Source organism: Solanum verrucosum, unplaced genomic scaffold, assembly GCF_900185275.1.
Source record: "Solanum verrucosum unplaced genomic scaffold, falcon-dt-bn FXZP01000022.1, whole genome shotgun sequence".
Taxonomy (NCBI): Eukaryota; Viridiplantae; Streptophyta; class Magnoliopsida; order Solanales; family Solanaceae; genus Solanum; species Solanum verrucosum.
Genome location: NW_026020086.1, coordinates 3,152,537 through 3,171,308, shown reverse-complemented (window position 1 = coordinate 3,171,308; position 18,772 = coordinate 3,152,537). Strand labels below are relative to the sequence as shown.

Genomic DNA, 18,772 nt, shown 5'->3' with positions numbered 1-18,772 from the left:
TAAGGAAAGAGGTGTGTAAAATAGGAAAGAGGCGAACAATAGAGTTAGTGTTTCTTGGATATATGAATAGTGTATCTGGAATAAATTACACCAAATTTTAACTCAATATATTTGAAATACATGTATCTAGAGACCGAAATCTGACACGAATAGTAATTTTGAGAACTCATGAGAAGATGCATGAAATTTGTTGTTGTTTGGCCTTTTAAACTTGAGTTTATATGTTTACCAAACGAGTAAGATACCATACCATACCCACCCCAATATGTGTTTACCAAACGAGTAGACAAGTTATAAATCAATTTGACCAGGTTATAAGTTTAGTGAAACATCCTCGTAAATCATAATATCTTGGCACAATTAAAAGTTAAAGGAGCTTATATGTAATTACTATAATCTTTTGGGGGCTCAGGTGAAATTATCTTGTACAAATGCTGACCAAATATACTAAAAAGAGAAAGAGGAAAACTAAAACATAGTGATAAAGAACTCACCACAGAGAGAGAGGAGAAAAGAAAAATGGTGCTTAGTGCTTCTGTAGCCATCATCAATGGAGGTATCAACATAAGGGCAAAATCGGAATTTCATCATTCACCTGTTAGAAAGTGAGTTTGCCCTTGTTTTTGATTTGTTACAAGTTTTATTTGCCTGTATTTTGGTGGGTGTTTTGTGTTTATGCTTACTATTAGAGAAATTTTAGCCTTTAGAAATTTCAAGAAAAGTTTTTGGTGTGTTAAGTTATAAAAAGATTGAATCTTGGTTGGAAATTTGTGTTTTCACTGTTATCTTTGTGTCTGTTATAGCAGTTTTGAGTTTTTAAAAATTGTTCAAGAAGAGTGTTTGGAGGTTGAAAAAGAGAGATTTGGCAAGAAGATTTCATTTTTAGAAATTGTTTTAGTGTGTAAAATTCTGAAAAGATTAAGTCTTGGTTAGCTATTCAAAATGAATCTTGTTTTTAATGTATGAGAATTGAGAAGTAGTGTTAGTCGGAATGTTTGTGGATGGTTTGTGTTTTTGCTTATATTTTCTTTGTCGACGTGTTTTTGCTGTCATCTTTTTGGCTATTAGAGCATTTTCAGCCTTTAAATTGTTCAAGGAAAGTTTCGCTTTAGGCCCTCAATCTTGTTGAGTCGGCTCTGCTCTGTGTATATAGCTCATCAAATGAAAGTAGACATTAACTCAAACTAATTACATTTATCAACCTAACACTGGATGGACATCATATTACTGGTATTTCCGATCATCAAATTCATCATATGAGACTGATAGACTAAAAGGTCAAAGATTGAAGAATTGTTTTAGTTTTGCTTGGAGTTCTTGGCGTTGCATGTAAAGGCAACTTCCTTAGCTATCTGCTCTATCTACTTGCTTCTCTCTTTGAAGACCTTTGATTTCTTTCAATACAAATTGTGTGAATCACCTGTGTCTGTGTGTATCCCATTTTGAGCACTTTGAGCTGATTGAGTCTTTCCCTTGGTATGCTGGATATGCCATCTCAGATGTTGCTTCCATCCAACATTCTGCCAGATGCTCCTCTTTAGCCACTGTATGATTCTATCCCATACTATCCTAGTGATTATACATATAGTTTCAACATTATATCCCCATTTAATGAGTCTGTCAACTGTGAGAACCCTATTTTGAAGTTGTAACCATAGAGTAAATTTCTCTACCCCACAAATGTAGGGGCGAGACAGCGGACAGCCCTGATCCCACCCTCCCGAGTCCCCACTTCTGGGACTATACTCGGTATCTTAACGTTTAATCACAGAGTAATTTAGCTTTGGGCCTTGGCCTCATTCCCAAACATTAAACACTTCCATTCCGCTCTTGCATTGTTTCCAATCAACTGTAGGTATATGTGCCTGATTAAGCTCTATTGTCCTCTATCTGAGATTTGCACGTGCTGCATTGTTTCTCTTGCCCGAATGATCTTCCTCATTTACCAGCTAGCTTGCTGTGGTATACTCGTACTTTCAATCTGCTGCCTCTTTATATAATATGTTTATATCCATTTTGTTTTGGTTATGTGTCAAATCCCAATGTCTTGGCAATAGTTTCTTTATTCCATCAAAGAAGTTAAACGAGTCCTAGGCCCTCAAATGATTTTGGCAGACAAACTTTATCCCAGGATACTAATGCCTTCTTGGTTATCACATTGGTTCCAGACCAAACATGGCTTCTACTCAGATATTGTATAAAGATTGCAAACAGGAAAGGTGACATGGGATCACGGCCTAAGACCTCTAGCTGCATTGAGAGGTTCTATTGGCTCTCCATTTATCACTATTGAGTAATTTACAGTATTCACACATTCCCTAACCCAAGTGATAAATTTAGTAGGAATTTGAGCGCTTCCGTTACTTGTTGTAGAGAAATGCATTCAACATGATCATTTACTTTCCTTAGATCTATCTTGATCATTCATCTTGGGGACACATGCTTTGTAGTGTAGGCTTTCACTAGCTCATGCGATAATACGTGGCGTTGTCTACAATTCTTCCTAGTATTCAGCATCCACTCAAAATCTATGTTGCTCGGACTCTTCAAACATGTTGCCGGGTGCGTGTTGGATCCACCAAAGGAAGTGCATTTTTGAAGGGTCCAACACGGGTGCGGCAACATTTATTGAGAATCCGAGCAATGTAGCTCAGAATTGTTCCGATAGAAAGGCGAATATCACATGACTATTCTGTTTTTCTCCTTTTAATAAAGCAGTTTTTATGTGTCAGGTTTGAATATGGACGTATGCTGAACACTGATTTGGCTTCATGGAAAACCAGGAGTCAAGCAATCCGCGTCCTGGCAAATCCCAATGTATGCATTATGAAGGCTTCCATGTATGTAATACTAGTAAAAATTGGTTAGATTATGCTCTTCAAAAAATAAAACAAAGATAGATTTTGTTATATGGCCGGTGGTAAAATTATGTGAACGGTGATTTAGTAAATCTTGTTTCTACTTTCTACTTACTTGTTTATGTGGCTATTATATCTTCGTCTTTAAATGTGTGCGCAAGCCAGCCTAAACACCACGGTCATAAAAAAGAAGTTAGAAATACTCTATGCATATGTACAAAAAGACTACCCCGTTAATGTCGTTTGTTTGGTATTAGAGACATCTTCATAGTGATTCGAGGTCGTTATCTGTCAACTTGAGCTTCTAAATGAAAACTTCTTTGTCTACAGGCATCTCCAGGGAGAGAGAGAAAAAGGAAGGAAGTGATCATGGTGGATCCTTTAGAAGCCAAGCGATTAGCTGCAAAGCAAATGGAGGAAATCAAAGCTAAAGAGAGATATCAAGTGAGTAAACCTCAATTATATTTTCATGCGTGCTGAATCTCTGTAACTTGGCACTTCTCGACTCCTAGGTGCCTCTTAGCAGATTTAGTAGTTTCGGCTATTGAATTCATATTATTAGCTCAAGGTAATTATTCCCACTCTCGTCTATTGTATGTTAGTATATCGGCATTGAACATGATGCTTACCTCTAAGCAAATTGAGTATAGTGATGTTGAGTTTACATTATTTGCTAAAAGGTAATTAGTCTTCCGGTTCTCATCTCCGGAGTGGTAGTAAAATCGGCCCTGAATGTCAAGTTATTAGTTTATTTCCACTTTATGTGAGATAAATCTTCCAGTGACGTTAAACATTTAAGTCGGTCATTCCCTATAAGCTAGGTTGCTTGAACTCTCCAAAAAATGTTGTCGCACTCGTATCAGATCCTCCATAAACATACTACTTTTGGGGGATCTGACACGCAACCGTCGATATTTTTTAAGAGTCCGAGCAACATAGCCTACTGATACATACTTCTACCAAGCGTAACGTAATCTCCACATCCTACCTTGTGAATTTCTGCTTACTTAAGTCTTGAATGATGTGACCTGGATAAAATATCATGTCCTTTCCACCTTTGAAGATTCTTGTACTTGTACAAATGCTATTGAAACTTGTTACCGTTACATCGATTATACATTCTCTGCTCTGAATTTTCTTACAGAGACGGCGACAAATAGAAGCAATTAACGGTGCATGGGCTATGATCGGTCTCACGGTCGGATTAATCATTGAAGGACACACAGGACTCAGCATTCCATCGCAGGTAAGAATACGACAAAAAGGTGCATTTGTCCTCATTCACAGTTACCTATGTTGCTCAGTCTCTTCAAAAATGTCGATAAGTGTGTGTCAAATCCTCCTGCATTTTGGAGGATCCGACATGGTGAAGCAACTTTTTTGGAGAGTCGAGCAACATTCGACCCCCCTTCTCAAAAAAAACACATTTTTCAGTTGGAGGGCTACGTATCTGCAGTCGTTGGGATCTTTACGAAATAGATACAGGCCAAGATGAGGAACCAAAGAGACTATGATCGAAGCATTCTTTAACTCGAAAAACATGAGATCGTGCAAACTGTTTATTCTTGCGCAGGATTTTGGTTTTCAATCCTCTGCTTTCTTGAATTGTTATGGTTACCATAGTACATATCTTTCCATTCAGGCTAAATGTCAATAAAATGTATGATCATACTGTTGTGTACTCCCTCCGTCCCATTTTATATGTCATCCCTTTCTATAAATAGTTGGATCACAATACTTGTCATTTTATAAAATTTATGCATAAATTACCATATTTTGTCTATTATACCCTTGATAGAGTAGTTAATTAATCTTGAAAATGTATTCATCATTTAATATAAAGGTGACTTAAGAAAGCATTAAATAAGGGTAGAAGGGTAAAATTACATCACTTCTTAATGCAACTGCAAAGTAAAAAGGTGACATATAAAATGGGATGGAGGGAGTATTATTTTTGGAGTTTGAGCTCATGTAGTAAAAAACTCACTTCTTGTCACCATGAGCAGAAATTAGTTTCATAATGTATCGTATTGGATTTGGATTATACTATATTGTTTTGATGAATATAATGTTTAGATAAATTGTTGTTTTTTGTCGTGCCATAATGTCATGCACCAAGAATTTGAAGAATAATTTTTTATTTATTTATTTTCCACCCGATCATCGGTGTCTGGTGGTTGAAGCTTTGATTAAATTTGGATCGTGCAGTGCTGGGTCCATTTGCGGTGGTCTTTCCAACATGATTTTCTCTATACTTAGGGCTCAAACTCAAGATATTTGGTTTAGAGTGGAGTAGTACTACTACTCATCACAACCCATATTGGTGACGAATAAACTTATAATATATTAAAATGAAAGAGTAGGGTACAAGGAAGAGTTATTTCATAAAGAAAGATGGAATAAAAGGGTAAAGTAGTATTATTAAACAATAAGGGCAAGATATCAAGGAGATTACGTCAAATTGATCGTTATATAGAATTGTACTTCTTATTGTTACATATTAATGGTTTCGACAATATTGATATAATGAAATTTAAATAACAATAAAAAAAAATGTTGTTTATAAAGTAACAATTTGATACAATACAGTAATGACAACTAAGCAAACTAGTTTTTAGGTAGTGTGTCCCTTGCGGCCACACGGTGTGAGTCTGGATTAATCAGGTCAGTAGATATCGGTTAAACTAAAAATAATCTACATCACAATTAAGTTCTTGAGTTTAATGCTTTTGAGGGAAAGCCCATTGGGCTTAGTCCTTAAGAAGATCTCAACTACTTCTTCACTAGGCCTATCTTCTTGGGCCAAAACCAAAGCCCATAGTTGAACAACAATATTATTTTTGGGGAGCATATAACATTAACAAGAAAAAAATTTATATATCGACTTAATTATAAATAAGTTTATTAAAAGGTTATTCTCTGAACATTTCCTCAAATCAATAAATACAAGATGTCTTTAATATACAAATCACTATATCATGATCAGGTGAGATGTATTTCACTTTAATTTGTAACGGCTAAGGTTAATTTTATTGATTTGATGTAAATACTCGTAAGTATAAAAAAATGTCTTAAATGTTTGAATAACTCACAATTAAATGTTTTTGGATAAGATTATTGACCCAAAGTATGAGTTTTTGGACTATTATTACAACTTAGATAAACATGTTCTTCAAAACTTTGAATTAAGAGAAAAACATGGTGGAAGTTAGAAGACTTTGAAAAGACTATTTAATTGGAATATGTTGTTAGTAGGCCAATTTTGACAAATTAAAACACAATATCCAACAAAAATAAATATTTTTTCCTAAGACTTCAAAGTCAACGTACGTTATGTATGAATGCAAAGTATTATAGTTTATTAAACCCAAAGGTTCATTTATAGTTGCGTGACACTAATTTTAAATTTTTGATAATATATATACAATCAATTTATATTTTATTATCAACCTATAAAAGTTAAACTCGTTGCAAATAACAAATCATTGAATGATCAAACTTTTGTTTCATTAGCTAACTGAAGAATGATAGTTTCAATCAATTTGAATTTGTGTTGCATATGATAATTTCATAAGTATTTTTTATCTAAAATAACTCATCTTCAGATATCAACTTCGAGACTTTTAATTAAAGGTGAAAGAATCATATTCATCTCATCATAACCTTCCGTGGTAATAAATGAATGATTACATTAGTTCAACCAATTATGTGATAGAAAAACTATTGTAATTTCCAAATTATTATTTATGATCTTTTTTCATTGTTGATAAACCTTATCCCAAAATTTTCCTTCTTCAACATAATGGGACTTTACTTGTCAAGTCAATATATAGTTGTTGTTTTTTAGCTTCTTCCACGTTTCTTCTTTTAATTTTTTTTTAAAAAAAAATCTATGTTACGTTGCATCATTATCTTTTTTTCCAATAGTTAGGCTAAATGAGTCAAATATAATGGGTAAAGATTTGAAAAAAAAGGTCAACGTGGATAAGCATAACGTGTCTTTGATATTTTCCAACAAATAAAGATGAGACCCTTTTATTGTCTTTATCCTTACAAAAAAAATTAAAAAATTGTGAATTGAAGTATTGAAATTTGATTTAGTAATTAACCAAATATTGTGTTGATCCGCTATAAATATTATTTTAATTATATTATCTTTTTAAAAGATATTGAATTTGTTTTTATAATATTCTTTTATATTCAATTTAAAAGTCAATTTAGAAAAAGAATAAAAAAATACAATCAAATTTCTTTATAATGATATTATTTATCGACTTTTCTCTTGTTGGTGTAATGAAATATTATTATAAAATTATTATACCACTTCAAAGTAATCTTTACGATAATATGTGTATGAGATAATGACTTTCAATTCCTTTAACAACGTTGTAATAATTAGAATTTCCTTTGAAATATGACTATATGGAAGTTGAAAGTTTGAATGTTGAAACTATATAATATAATAAAATATTATCCACTTATAACTTTTCTAATTTATTATTATTATTATTATTATTATTTTATTATGTAGTAGATAGATAAGAGAAGACATTTGATGAGAAAGATCAATTTTATTCATAAAAATGGGAAACAAGCTTCCTAGGATTGAACAAGTAAAAGAATTGCACAACTATTATAGCACCAATGAATTTATATATATCTCAAGTTTAAATTTTATGTAAAAAATATATTATTTAATCAGATCACTCATTAACAAATAACTTTTAATCGATTACTCGAATTGATAACATTAATTGGTAACGTAACATAAAAGGTAAATCGTGACTTATTATAACATGTTAAATTGTATGAAATGTGTAAATATATTAATCCTTCTTAGTTCTTTTTTGGCGTTTCATATCCATTTTGGAGTCCCGATCAAAGAAAATTTTCCTATTTTATTATTTCATCTCAAAATAAGAAATTTCAACACTATTATTTCATCCTCTGATAAAACTAACTTATCCTTGCACTATTAATTAATATTAATCGGTATAACTTATTCTAGAATAAATAATCAAACGAGAAAAAAAAATAGTGCCAAATTTTTACCTCACAACTATTTATGCTTGTCCAACATACCAAATGCCTCGCGCATCCCCCCTAATATATTATAAAATTTTTATGTAGTAGGTATATTTTAATTTATTTTTTTCTTCTCTTACCAAATAATTGAATAAATGATGGGGTTTCTTACAGGTCACAGTTGTACAAGACATGAGTTGTCTTAAAACTAAATTTGAAAGGATCATTCCAAAACTGCCACGTGGATCAATTACAAGACATCAGTCAACATCCTTGTAAAGTGTACTTTTTATAGAATAAAGAATTAAAATTTGTTTTTTTAGTAAATTAAAAATATTATTTTAATTACACGATTCTTTTCATAACGATAACAACAACAATAATAATATAGTCAATGTAATTTTATAACTGAAGTTTAGAGAGAAAAACGTGTATTTAAAATAATACTACATGCTATGTTTGTGGAATTATTTTCCTTAATTCAAATTGTAAGTACTTATAGAAGATTATTTAGTTCATGGAAATTGATCAAAATTAAAATCACCAATGCACACTTACCTATCAAGTACATATTTTTTTTTGTCATAATTTGTTTTTTTTCTTATATAAGGATACTTACTTAAGAAAACGTGATCTTTATATTAAGACTGATTATAATAAAAATAAATCATAAAGATAACTAAAAATAAAGAATATTCTTTTAATTATGGTTTATTCGTTCTACAAGAAAACAGTTCTATTGATTTAGCAATCAAATATGAAGGGAGTAGAATTCTTTATCTATAAAAAGAAACGATAGACAAATTCTGAAAAAGACTTTCATCGATATCACATAGAGAAAATTCATAATTTAAATTTTATAAGTAATATGAACCAAACGTGTCTAATTTTGTGATGGAAACAATTCATTCAAGTCTAAAGTCTATTCAATTAATAAGAATTTTAATTTCAATTTTGGAGTGTAAAAAAGGAAAAATGTATCAAATTGGTGGTGGGGTGATTATAACTTGTTGAGATAGTTATTACGTATTTAAACATATGTCATGCATTTATTTAATGTAATGTAATATAAAACGAAAAATATTTCATTATTTGTAATGCATATTTAGTTGACACGTGTACATATCAACCTCCCATTAAACATGAAAATCTTTGTTGTCATTTCTAGAAATTTACAATTCTAAAATGAAAAGATATACTAAAGAAATATATATATATATATATATATATATATATATATATATATATATATATATATATATATCCATCAATTTTAATTTCCATATTGATAAGAACTACTTGTTTGATTGCACAATTTAATAAAACAAAGACAATTAATGTTTATTTCCTCCAACTTTCCTACACACACAAAAAAGTAAAATAAAAATACAACAATTGTACTTTTTTCATTTTCTTTTCATATTAGATACAATTAATGATAAGTGTTTTCTCTTTTGGGGGGATTTTTTATATTTAAACTTTCTATTTCTTTCTTCGTGTCATGATCTAATACATATAACAATAATAAAATATTCAAGATAATATTTACATATGTGAAGTTGATATGAAATGACATTTTCATAAGGGATAACGAACAAGAGGTGATACATAAATGGAAGCAAGTTTCCTATGAGTGAGTATTAATTACTCAACCACAATCCACAAAACAAAAATATCATTTTAAAGTTAAATATATCAAAATTCTTAGTGTAATTGATAGCATGAAATTGACCTCAAAATTATCCACAACCTCTTCATTTTGTCAAACAACACTATTCTCTCAAGATACTTCTCTCAAGCGTGGAAAACTAATAGACATATATATTGTCCTTTTTGTCATTATTATCAACATTATTTTCCAAATTGTCAAGAGTCTTAGAATATCAGTAAAGTTGTTTTTGTATAGTCTATATGTCAGGAAGCAGTAGCATCAGTTAGACAGTCACTGATGCTTGATGATGCATGCATTAGGATAGAATATTTACATCACACCCTTTGATGTGTCTTATTCGAAATCTCTTAACATGAAATGCTTTGTGTATCGAAATATATTTTTTATTAATTTCTTATCCTCTATCTATATATATATCCTACCTAATCTTTGGAAGATAGTAGAAGTTATTCACAAGTCACAATTGCAATATCTATAACCAATTTTGAGGGACCATTTGATAACAAGCAAGCAAATTTTGGCTTCTCAAGTGACCAATTACATGGCAACATGTCAATGTCCATGTAAAGTATGCTTTGATGGGATGGAGCATTTTCATTGAAAAATAACTATACTTCAAAACTAGATATTAAATTTTTTATGCTTTCTTAGACCACTTCATTTCTTTTCTTTAAAAAAATCCTTTGGAAAATTCCATTATTTTATTAGCAAAGGGACAAATTTGAGGTTTGTTGGACCAAAATGGACAACATATATCATATGAGCTTGTGTTTTGGCTTACATGACTTACATGTCTTATTTCTCTTCTTTTTTATCGACATACGTAGAATTTACTCAAAATATTATATACAATTCTTTTTTAGAAACTTATTAATCTAACTCATAAGAACTACGTTAATATTTAACTAAGGACTGGTGAATTTTTTATCCAATTTCCTTCAATCTTTGAGGGAGAAGAGACAATACTATTAACCTGATGATCGAAAGAACAAGAATTTGAGCTTTAAGAATAAAAAAAAATCTAATAAAGAATATTGTTTTGTTTAATCAACCTCACATAATGCGAATCTTAATTAATCGAGATCTTGAAATGAATATCAAACATCGAAATAACTAAAAGTTATTCTTATAATAACCGATATCTAAAAAGTTCAAAAATCTTAGCACCTAATCAATTTCACCACTTTACTAAGTACCCATAATTAGCTACAAAAACTTGAAATGTGATTTGGTGGTTGAGATTAATTATAATAAAATATAATATTATCAAATTAAATACTAGTATATTTTGAAGATATATATCAAAAGAAGTTGACAGGAGATAAATATAAAATTTAAATATATTCTTCACGTGATTGAGAAAAATTCAAGAAAAAGTTGGCGTATGGAGTTTCCTCCCCCTCCCCTACCCCATAAACAACTAATTCACTAAAAAAAAAAAAAGTTCCTTATATGAATAAATGAATATTTCAATAATTATTATATTTATAACATGACAATAGTGTCAACATCCCAAAAAAGTACTGTTCGATGGGATAGATAGAATGAAAATTTTCCAACGTTGAAACTAAATATTCTTTTCTCTTTTATAAAAAAATAAAATTGTAAGTATTCGTATTATAAAAACACACTTACAATTTAATTTAAATATGTTATGATATTTTTATGGCTTTTAGAACATAATATTAAAATAAAATGAAAATTTTAGAATTAAAAGAATTTTTAGGGTGTTATTGTTTTCTAACACGTGAAGAATTTTGGTACATTCAACATATCTTTAGTTTAATATCATAAGATTCAAAAGTCTTATCTATTTTTTTCAACTCTGTATCAAGTTTTAAAAAAAAAAAGACAAACAAATCAAGACGGGAAAGTATTTTAATTCTTCTCTCTCTTTTTTAAAATAAAGTTTATGCGATTTATTACAAGATATCACGAGGAATTGTTTTTTAAACAAGAGACAAAATTGGCTAGTGTGTTCCTCAAATTGTTACAAATTAATCCAACAAGAATTGATAAGAAGAATAAATCTAGACACATGCATGTTGTTTAATTGACAAAGTTGGAATTTGAAGATTTTCTGAGAGACATGTGACTTTGAAATCCAATTATTTGTATAATTTGTAGGGAAAGAGTGATCATGAGGTGTGTCAAGATTTTAGGGCATTCAATAAATGTTCATGTGTTCTATAGTATATGATAATTTGTAAATCTATAATAATATACTCATGCAATTTTATAAATAGAATTTGAAAAGTATAACATGTATATATACACAATTACCTTTCTCAAAAGCTATTTAAATATATTAAATTTGAAATATTTTATCTATATCGATCTATTTAGTAGATTTCTTATAAGTGCAAGCCAAAAATAACTTTGGTTTATTTAATAGATTCACGTATATATGGTGATCTAGGATTTTAGGTCATACGGTCTATGTACGTATTCAAAATTTAAATATTATAGATTCTAGTCGGAAATTTTGTCACAAATTATTTGACATACTTAATTCAAAAAAATAATTGTACTTATTTAGTATATTTCTTAAGATATATAGAGGATGAGAGCAAAAAGCTATTGAATTTGAATAAATTCATAGTTATTCTTTAAATTCATCGACGCAGATTAAGAAATTTATCCAGCCATGCTTATCCCAAATACATATCTACTATTTGAACGTTATTGGATTGAGTCAGAAATTCTATCACAACATATTTGATTTATTGAATTTTAAAAAAATTATTTATATTTATTTAATATATTTTTTTGATACATGATATAAGGTCCACATAAAAAATTATTAACTTGGGATAAACCTATTGTTATTTAATTATTAGATCTGCCCCTATGGCTAACCCCTAAATTAATGGCCAAATTGAGCTATATATGTAGACTTTTGAGTTCTTACATACACATGGTATTTAGATAAATTTGACTTTTTGTTTGTTTATAAGAAAGTGTTGATATGTCTTATCATGACGGTAAAATAAGGAAATGATAATATAGATAATCAGGTTATTTTTAGAGGTGAATTCAAGATTTAAATTATGTGAATTTAATTTTTTGAAATTTTTAATATTGAATTTATTATATTTTAAAGTCATAAATTCATGTTTATAATTTTGATCAATATTTATACATAAAATTTGTATTTCACGTGAAAAGTTATGAGTTCAATTGAACCAACACCAATAATGATACATTCGCCCATGGTTAGGCACTAGGAATATCGTGTAAGTTAGTCCTATTTAGTTCCAATTGTATTCTACTTCTCCAAGCACTAAAATTGTTTTGTGGGTATTAGATGTGACCTTTTTTAAGTTAAATGTACGAAGTATTTTATATTTATGTAAGGTTTGGAGAAAAAATGCACCTTAAGAGATATGATATAAACAGACTACTCTAATGCAAGTATTGATGACAGGTTTTTACTATTCGAACTCTATGACCGATAAGTCAGAAAATTTTATTATTACCCCAAAACTATCTTAATATTAGATGTGGACCAATAAACTTGAAGTTATCAAAAAACAAACCTTCAAAGCAAGGAAGAGACAAATATTGGATAATATTCTTTGGTATGAAACCATTACTAAAAAAGGCTTTAGATAAAGAGAATGAATGGTATTAGTTAATCTTGTTCTCTTTTTTTTTTGGTCAAGGGTGATTTCACTCTTTTTGGAATTCCAATAACTGTTAGATATCTTTGGACACTATCTTCTTAATATATATATATATTTCGATTCTTTTTATCTATCACTTCAATTAGAAAATTTGATTCATAAGTACTTATCATTTTAAAAAATCAAAAAAACGTTCTTTCATTTCAATTTCAACCTTACTATTGCAAGAAGTGCATTTGATCAAGTATAATACGCTTTATGACTAATGAATTTTTAACAAGCATACCAAAACTATAGTTAAACAACATATCAGAATATACCAAAGAAAATTAATACTTCCTTTTCTAGACTCATAGGTATCAAATATTCAAACATCCACATCTAGTTTTGGTCATACAAAGATTACCCATTGGTCTTGCTTAATATTTCATGTCAAAGTTTGACCAGTACCATAAAAAAAATAAAGAATTAATCTAAAAAGTTGTTCACTCATTGTTTAAGCTAAAAATAACTGACGAATATATAATATAGGTATAATTCATGTATAATATATATATATGTGTATGATCATAAATAATCAAAGATAAACAGTAAATCTGTGTGACTATTTATGTAAAGATTCCTAAAATATTGAATTTAAGCTCTTGACATGAGAAACATCTTGTTAAGGAACACTTTCTCCTTTAATGTATCTTGTTTGGTATGAATTCAGATTAATTACTCAAATTGAATTATTTTTTAAAAAAAAGAGTACTTGATGTTGGAAACCATACTATTGAAAAAGCATATTATAAATTTGGTCCAAGAAACAAATTAAGGTTATTAGAAAAAGGAAAAGGTTCCAATATTAATCCTCAAGAAGTATGAAACTTTAATTTTTGAGTGATTTTGTTTGACTATTAGCAAAGGTGTACTTATACCGCCAACTTGTTTGTTTGCTTTTTGCATATGAGAATCATTTTATAGGCATTGAAATTTGGGACATTGATTACATAAATTAAGCCGTTGATATTTCAAAAAACTATATACTAAAATTAAATCCCACCTCAAGATGTTGCTTTTTAAAAAAAAAGAAAAAAGAAGAGAGCAGCATGATATACTATAAATTTTCACATGGGATGTTAAAAAAATGTTGGGCCACTGAGTCTATTATACCGTCTTATCTGACATTTTTATAAGAGACTATTTTCACAATTTGTGTTTGGTTCCTCATCACATGATAGCAATAAGGCTCCCTTTCAAGATGTTGCTCTTTTGAGAGTTATATATATATATATATATATATATATATATTTTGTTATTCCACCTCATGTCGAATTTCCTCTTTGTAATTTCGTCTAATTTGAATTCGTGAGGTAAGGCACACTAAGAGAAAATGCATCTTTCCATTAGGATTTGTTTTTATTACCCAAATTTAAAATCTCTAACTAAGGGTGAACTGCATCCGCCCTGTAAATATCGAACGTCGAATAAAAACTCCCTAAAAAACCTTATCACAATGTTTTCAATTAGGTCTTAAAAAGGAGCTTCGGCTAGCATGAGCACCACGGAAAAAAGGCATAATAAATAAAAGGGCCCAATAAAAATTTAAAAAGTGCAATTATTCTATAGTATGAAAAGTATAAAGGATAAGCTTTTAATAGATATTACGTTACGCTAAGGAATAAGGATTCTTATAGTACTTTAATTATAATGTTTTTGACAACATTTTTTTGGTGAACAATTCTTTGTACATCGATATTACTCTACTATAGAAAATTGATAAAAGAAAGTTCAAGATTTTATGCATGAAACATATCACGTACGCCGCACGAATATAATTAATCAGATTAATAAATTTCAAAAAGAAAGAAAAAAAATACCACCATTGACTTATGGATTGCAAGTAGAACCTCAAACTCCTCCACCTTCAAAGTTATATGAAGTACGTTACAATTTCCACTATAAAATTCATGATAGTTATCTAAGGGTGGTTTATTGAAACCACTTCTACCTTATCTAAAGGTTTCACATTCATCTTGAGATTATATAGATTTAAAACTTCTCCATAGTGAACGTTTTAATTTCCTCCTTAAGTAGGAGCTTATCTAGTGCTTATACAAAATTCATCTAATTCATTATTAAAAATTTGCTAACTTCTGACGTTGACTTTTCATGTATATCTCATTAGAATTTTGGCTCATCAGTAACACTTTTACGATTTTTTTGGTCAAAAACTCTTTATTAATAGGCTAAATTCTAACGATTCGTCTATCAATCCGATAACATGTATATATAAAAGACCTCTTATCCTATCTAGTCAATAATAATTGTCCCAACTCAATTGGTAAACTCAAGTCAAGTGGAAAAAGAATGAAACCCCTTCAAGTACGTAAATAATTAAAAGCATTTAATATTAAAAAGCATACATATATGCGTGGTCCTTTGTCTAATCCATTAGATTAAATAGAAATACATGCATTTTCTCCATATGAAATTTATATAAAAAAAATTTTAATTTATTATGAATACTTGGTTGACTTCTATATATCCCAAAAGTTTTATTTAATTTGCCGCATCTATTTATACCTAATTCAATGAACTTAATTTAGGTGGAATACATCAATAATCTCTTAAAATTATCAGTAATATTTTATTTAGAAACTCAAATTATAGTATGTTACAATTGAGCATTTGAACACGTGATATTTTCGACTCAAATTTTGGAAAAAGTTTATGCACGTGTTCTAAGCGCTCATTATGTAGATAAAATTAACCACTTAAGATATCTGATCATCTCCTTTAATTATATACATTAACTTCGTAAAACTCGGGCAAGAATGTGTAATTAAAGAAGTGTTATTTCACTTCAAATTAAAAGAAAATAATCGCGGAAATTCATTTTTTGGTAGAAATGAATATATAAATTTATTTATTTGGTTTTTTATCGGGTGTGCGGTACCCACATTGGAGTATGGGTAAATCCGAATTCGCACCGGAAAATCTCACATTAGGAATAAAGCACTCCCTAATAAAGACAACTCCATACCCAAGAGAATTCAAACCCGAAACCTCTTATTAAAGATAAAGGAACACGCTTCACCAGAACAAGATTGGTATATAAGTTTTATCATATAGCAATGACCACACAATAATCATTTTATTATGATCTTGGTAATGATATTCATTATATCCCATAAATTGTTTCAACTATATGATAATTTGGCGTCTCATTTTAATGCTATGTCTGCAAATTGCAATCTTAGACATTCAATTTAAAGAATCAACATTTCATCAAATTGATATAAAGTCTATAGTTTTTAGCCACTTCTTTTCTTCCATAAAGTTGATCTACCCATCCAAACTCTACTAGCCTATATATGGTTTTTCCTATTAATGATTTTTTTTTTTTTAAAAAAAACGTGACTGTTGATGTGAAACATAAATTTAACTAAATTTTTTCGTTATTATACTTTGATGCGTAATAATAAATCGTATTAAAATTTTGTTAGTTAATAAAGGTAAATTGATATAACACACTTTTATAACAATAATAAGGTGCTTCCGGGTGCTCCGATATCGACATCAAGGGTGGACCCACATTGGAGCTTCTGGATGCTTGAACACCCATTAATCTCGTATCGAACTATATATATTTATATAGAAATTTTAACGAATGATATAAAATTAAACGGTGAGCACCTAGGCAACAAGTAGTTGATTGGTGCAGTGGCCATTTTTGGATGCTCAAAGTTGTATGTTGCATCTGTTGTGGAGCACCCACAAGGCCACAACACGTTCAAGTAAAGAAATATCGAAAAACAATAACAAATAGTATGATAACTAGAGTAAAGGAAGCAACATATAATATTATAATCAAAGAAATAAGATACTAAGTGAGTAATAATAATAATACTAGAAAGTGATCAACTAAATAAACGCTCAATCATTCACTAACCTTCGATCTTAGTCCTCTCTTCTTGTTTAGAATTATATCATCGATAAGTTTGCATGTCTAATTACCTTTCTCCACGATTTTGTTTGACTATCTCCACCTCGGCGATCTCCTAATAATCAATATAAAATAATATAATTTGATGTAAATATCGAAATACTAAAATATAAATACTTCAGATTGGATATATATATAATGTGAACACAAAAAAAAGTGGAGGATCTTCAACTTTTGAAAATGAAATGAAGGAAAATCTATATATGATAATTACTAGCACATAATTTTATTTAATGAGTCAAACCCAGCCGACCTTTTGTTTATTCATGTTGCTACTAGACCTTCTACTTTCTAGTACCTAATTATTTTGTAATAATCATTACAAATTTCAAATAATAAAAAAATATAAACTAAAAATATATAGTTTTAATTATTATTTTTTAAAATGTTATCATCAATGTCTGAATTCAGAATGGATAAAGTGGGACCTAGTTGGGCAAATAGCTACCTGGCTATTTATTGTAGGTCCTACAAGTTGGCCTGTTAGTAAGTGGATAACTACCTAATCCAACCAACACAATTAATAGAAAAACAATCAATTTTGATGCAGTGGTAGGATTGTTTCACTCTTAATTAGAATTTTGAGTTTGAGCTCTGAATGTGGAGAAAATTTTATTTGGAGCGACACTCCCAAATGGGCCATACAATGCGCGATTTCAATTTAATCGGAGCTTCAATACAAGTTTATGAAAAAATGAATAATTTAATAGTTGAAATAGAAAAAAAAAAAAAAGTTAAGTTCGATAACACATCTAAAATATCATTTTTTTAAAATGAAGTTTCTATTTGTACGATCAGATATTATATTTTCTGCTTGAGCTATCATTAATTATTTATCAAAATACACTTTGAAACTGACTAGTTGGATTTAAACAATACTTTGTTTTTTTGATACATATTACTTAGTCATGATTATTAAGTGATACTTTCTTTTGTTTCAATATATCTCATGTTTTACTTTATTTTTAGTTTGTTTCAAACGTTGCACTAATTACGAAATTTAACTCAATATCTTACGACACTAGCTGACGATAACTATGAACTACTTATGTCCATATTCTTGAAAACACTTCTCTCTTTCAAAAGAACTCACAAATTAAGGTATTTTTTCTACATCTAGCTAATAACTTTTTAACTACAGTTTTTTCATATGACATATTTCAAATCATAAAATTTAAGCATATTTAATACATTACACATATTTTTAATTTAATATTATAAAATATTTTAAAAAATATGCTAAACCAAACAAAAAATAAAATAAAATAACTTATTCAAGTTTCTTACATATAATAAATAGCCTATAAAACTAAATAAAATATTTTAAAAATTATAATTTCGAAATAATTTAATTCACAAACGATAATATAATTAGATGACGTGTTTGCGAAGGAAAATTATGGGTCAACAAAAAAGTGCGGTGAGCTGCTACGTGATATATTCTAATTTTATCCGACCAAAACTGGACACTGCCACGTGGCCATTTTATAAGCGACACGTGGCTACTTGTAAATGTGGGCTTCTCCTGCCTCCATGGAAATAGTACAAATATTTTCCTGAGAAATAAAAAATACAATTAAACACAATAATTAACAATTTA

General features: G+C 29.3%; 2 protein-coding genes across 4 annotated transcripts in view; one reads left to right on the top strand and one right to left on the bottom strand.

Moving 5' to 3' along the window:
• LOC125824548 (uncharacterized) overlaps positions 1-4,539 on the top strand; it is an 83,041-nt gene extending 78,502 nt beyond the window's left edge. Inside the window, exons 2-6 of one of the 2 annotated variants that reach the window (XM_049503951.1) lie at positions 516-605; positions 2,733-2,817; positions 3,189-3,302; positions 4,003-4,104; positions 4,293-4,539. In XM_049503951.1, coding sequence (XP_049359908.1) covers positions 520-605; positions 2,733-2,817; positions 3,189-3,302; positions 4,003-4,104; positions 4,293-4,337 — 432 coding nt within the window. In that variant the 5' untranslated portion in view covers positions 516-519 and the 3' untranslated portion in view covers positions 4,338-4,539. Of the gene's footprint in view, positions 1-493; positions 606-2,732; positions 2,818-3,188; positions 3,303-4,002; positions 4,105-4,292 lie in introns of those variants that run through there. The other variant, XM_049503950.1, reaches the window with a different exon arrangement.
• Positions 1-18,772, bottom strand: part of LOC125824507 (xylose isomerase) — a 470,700-nt gene that overhangs the window by 99,356 nt on the left and 352,572 nt on the right. The window lies entirely within an intron of this gene.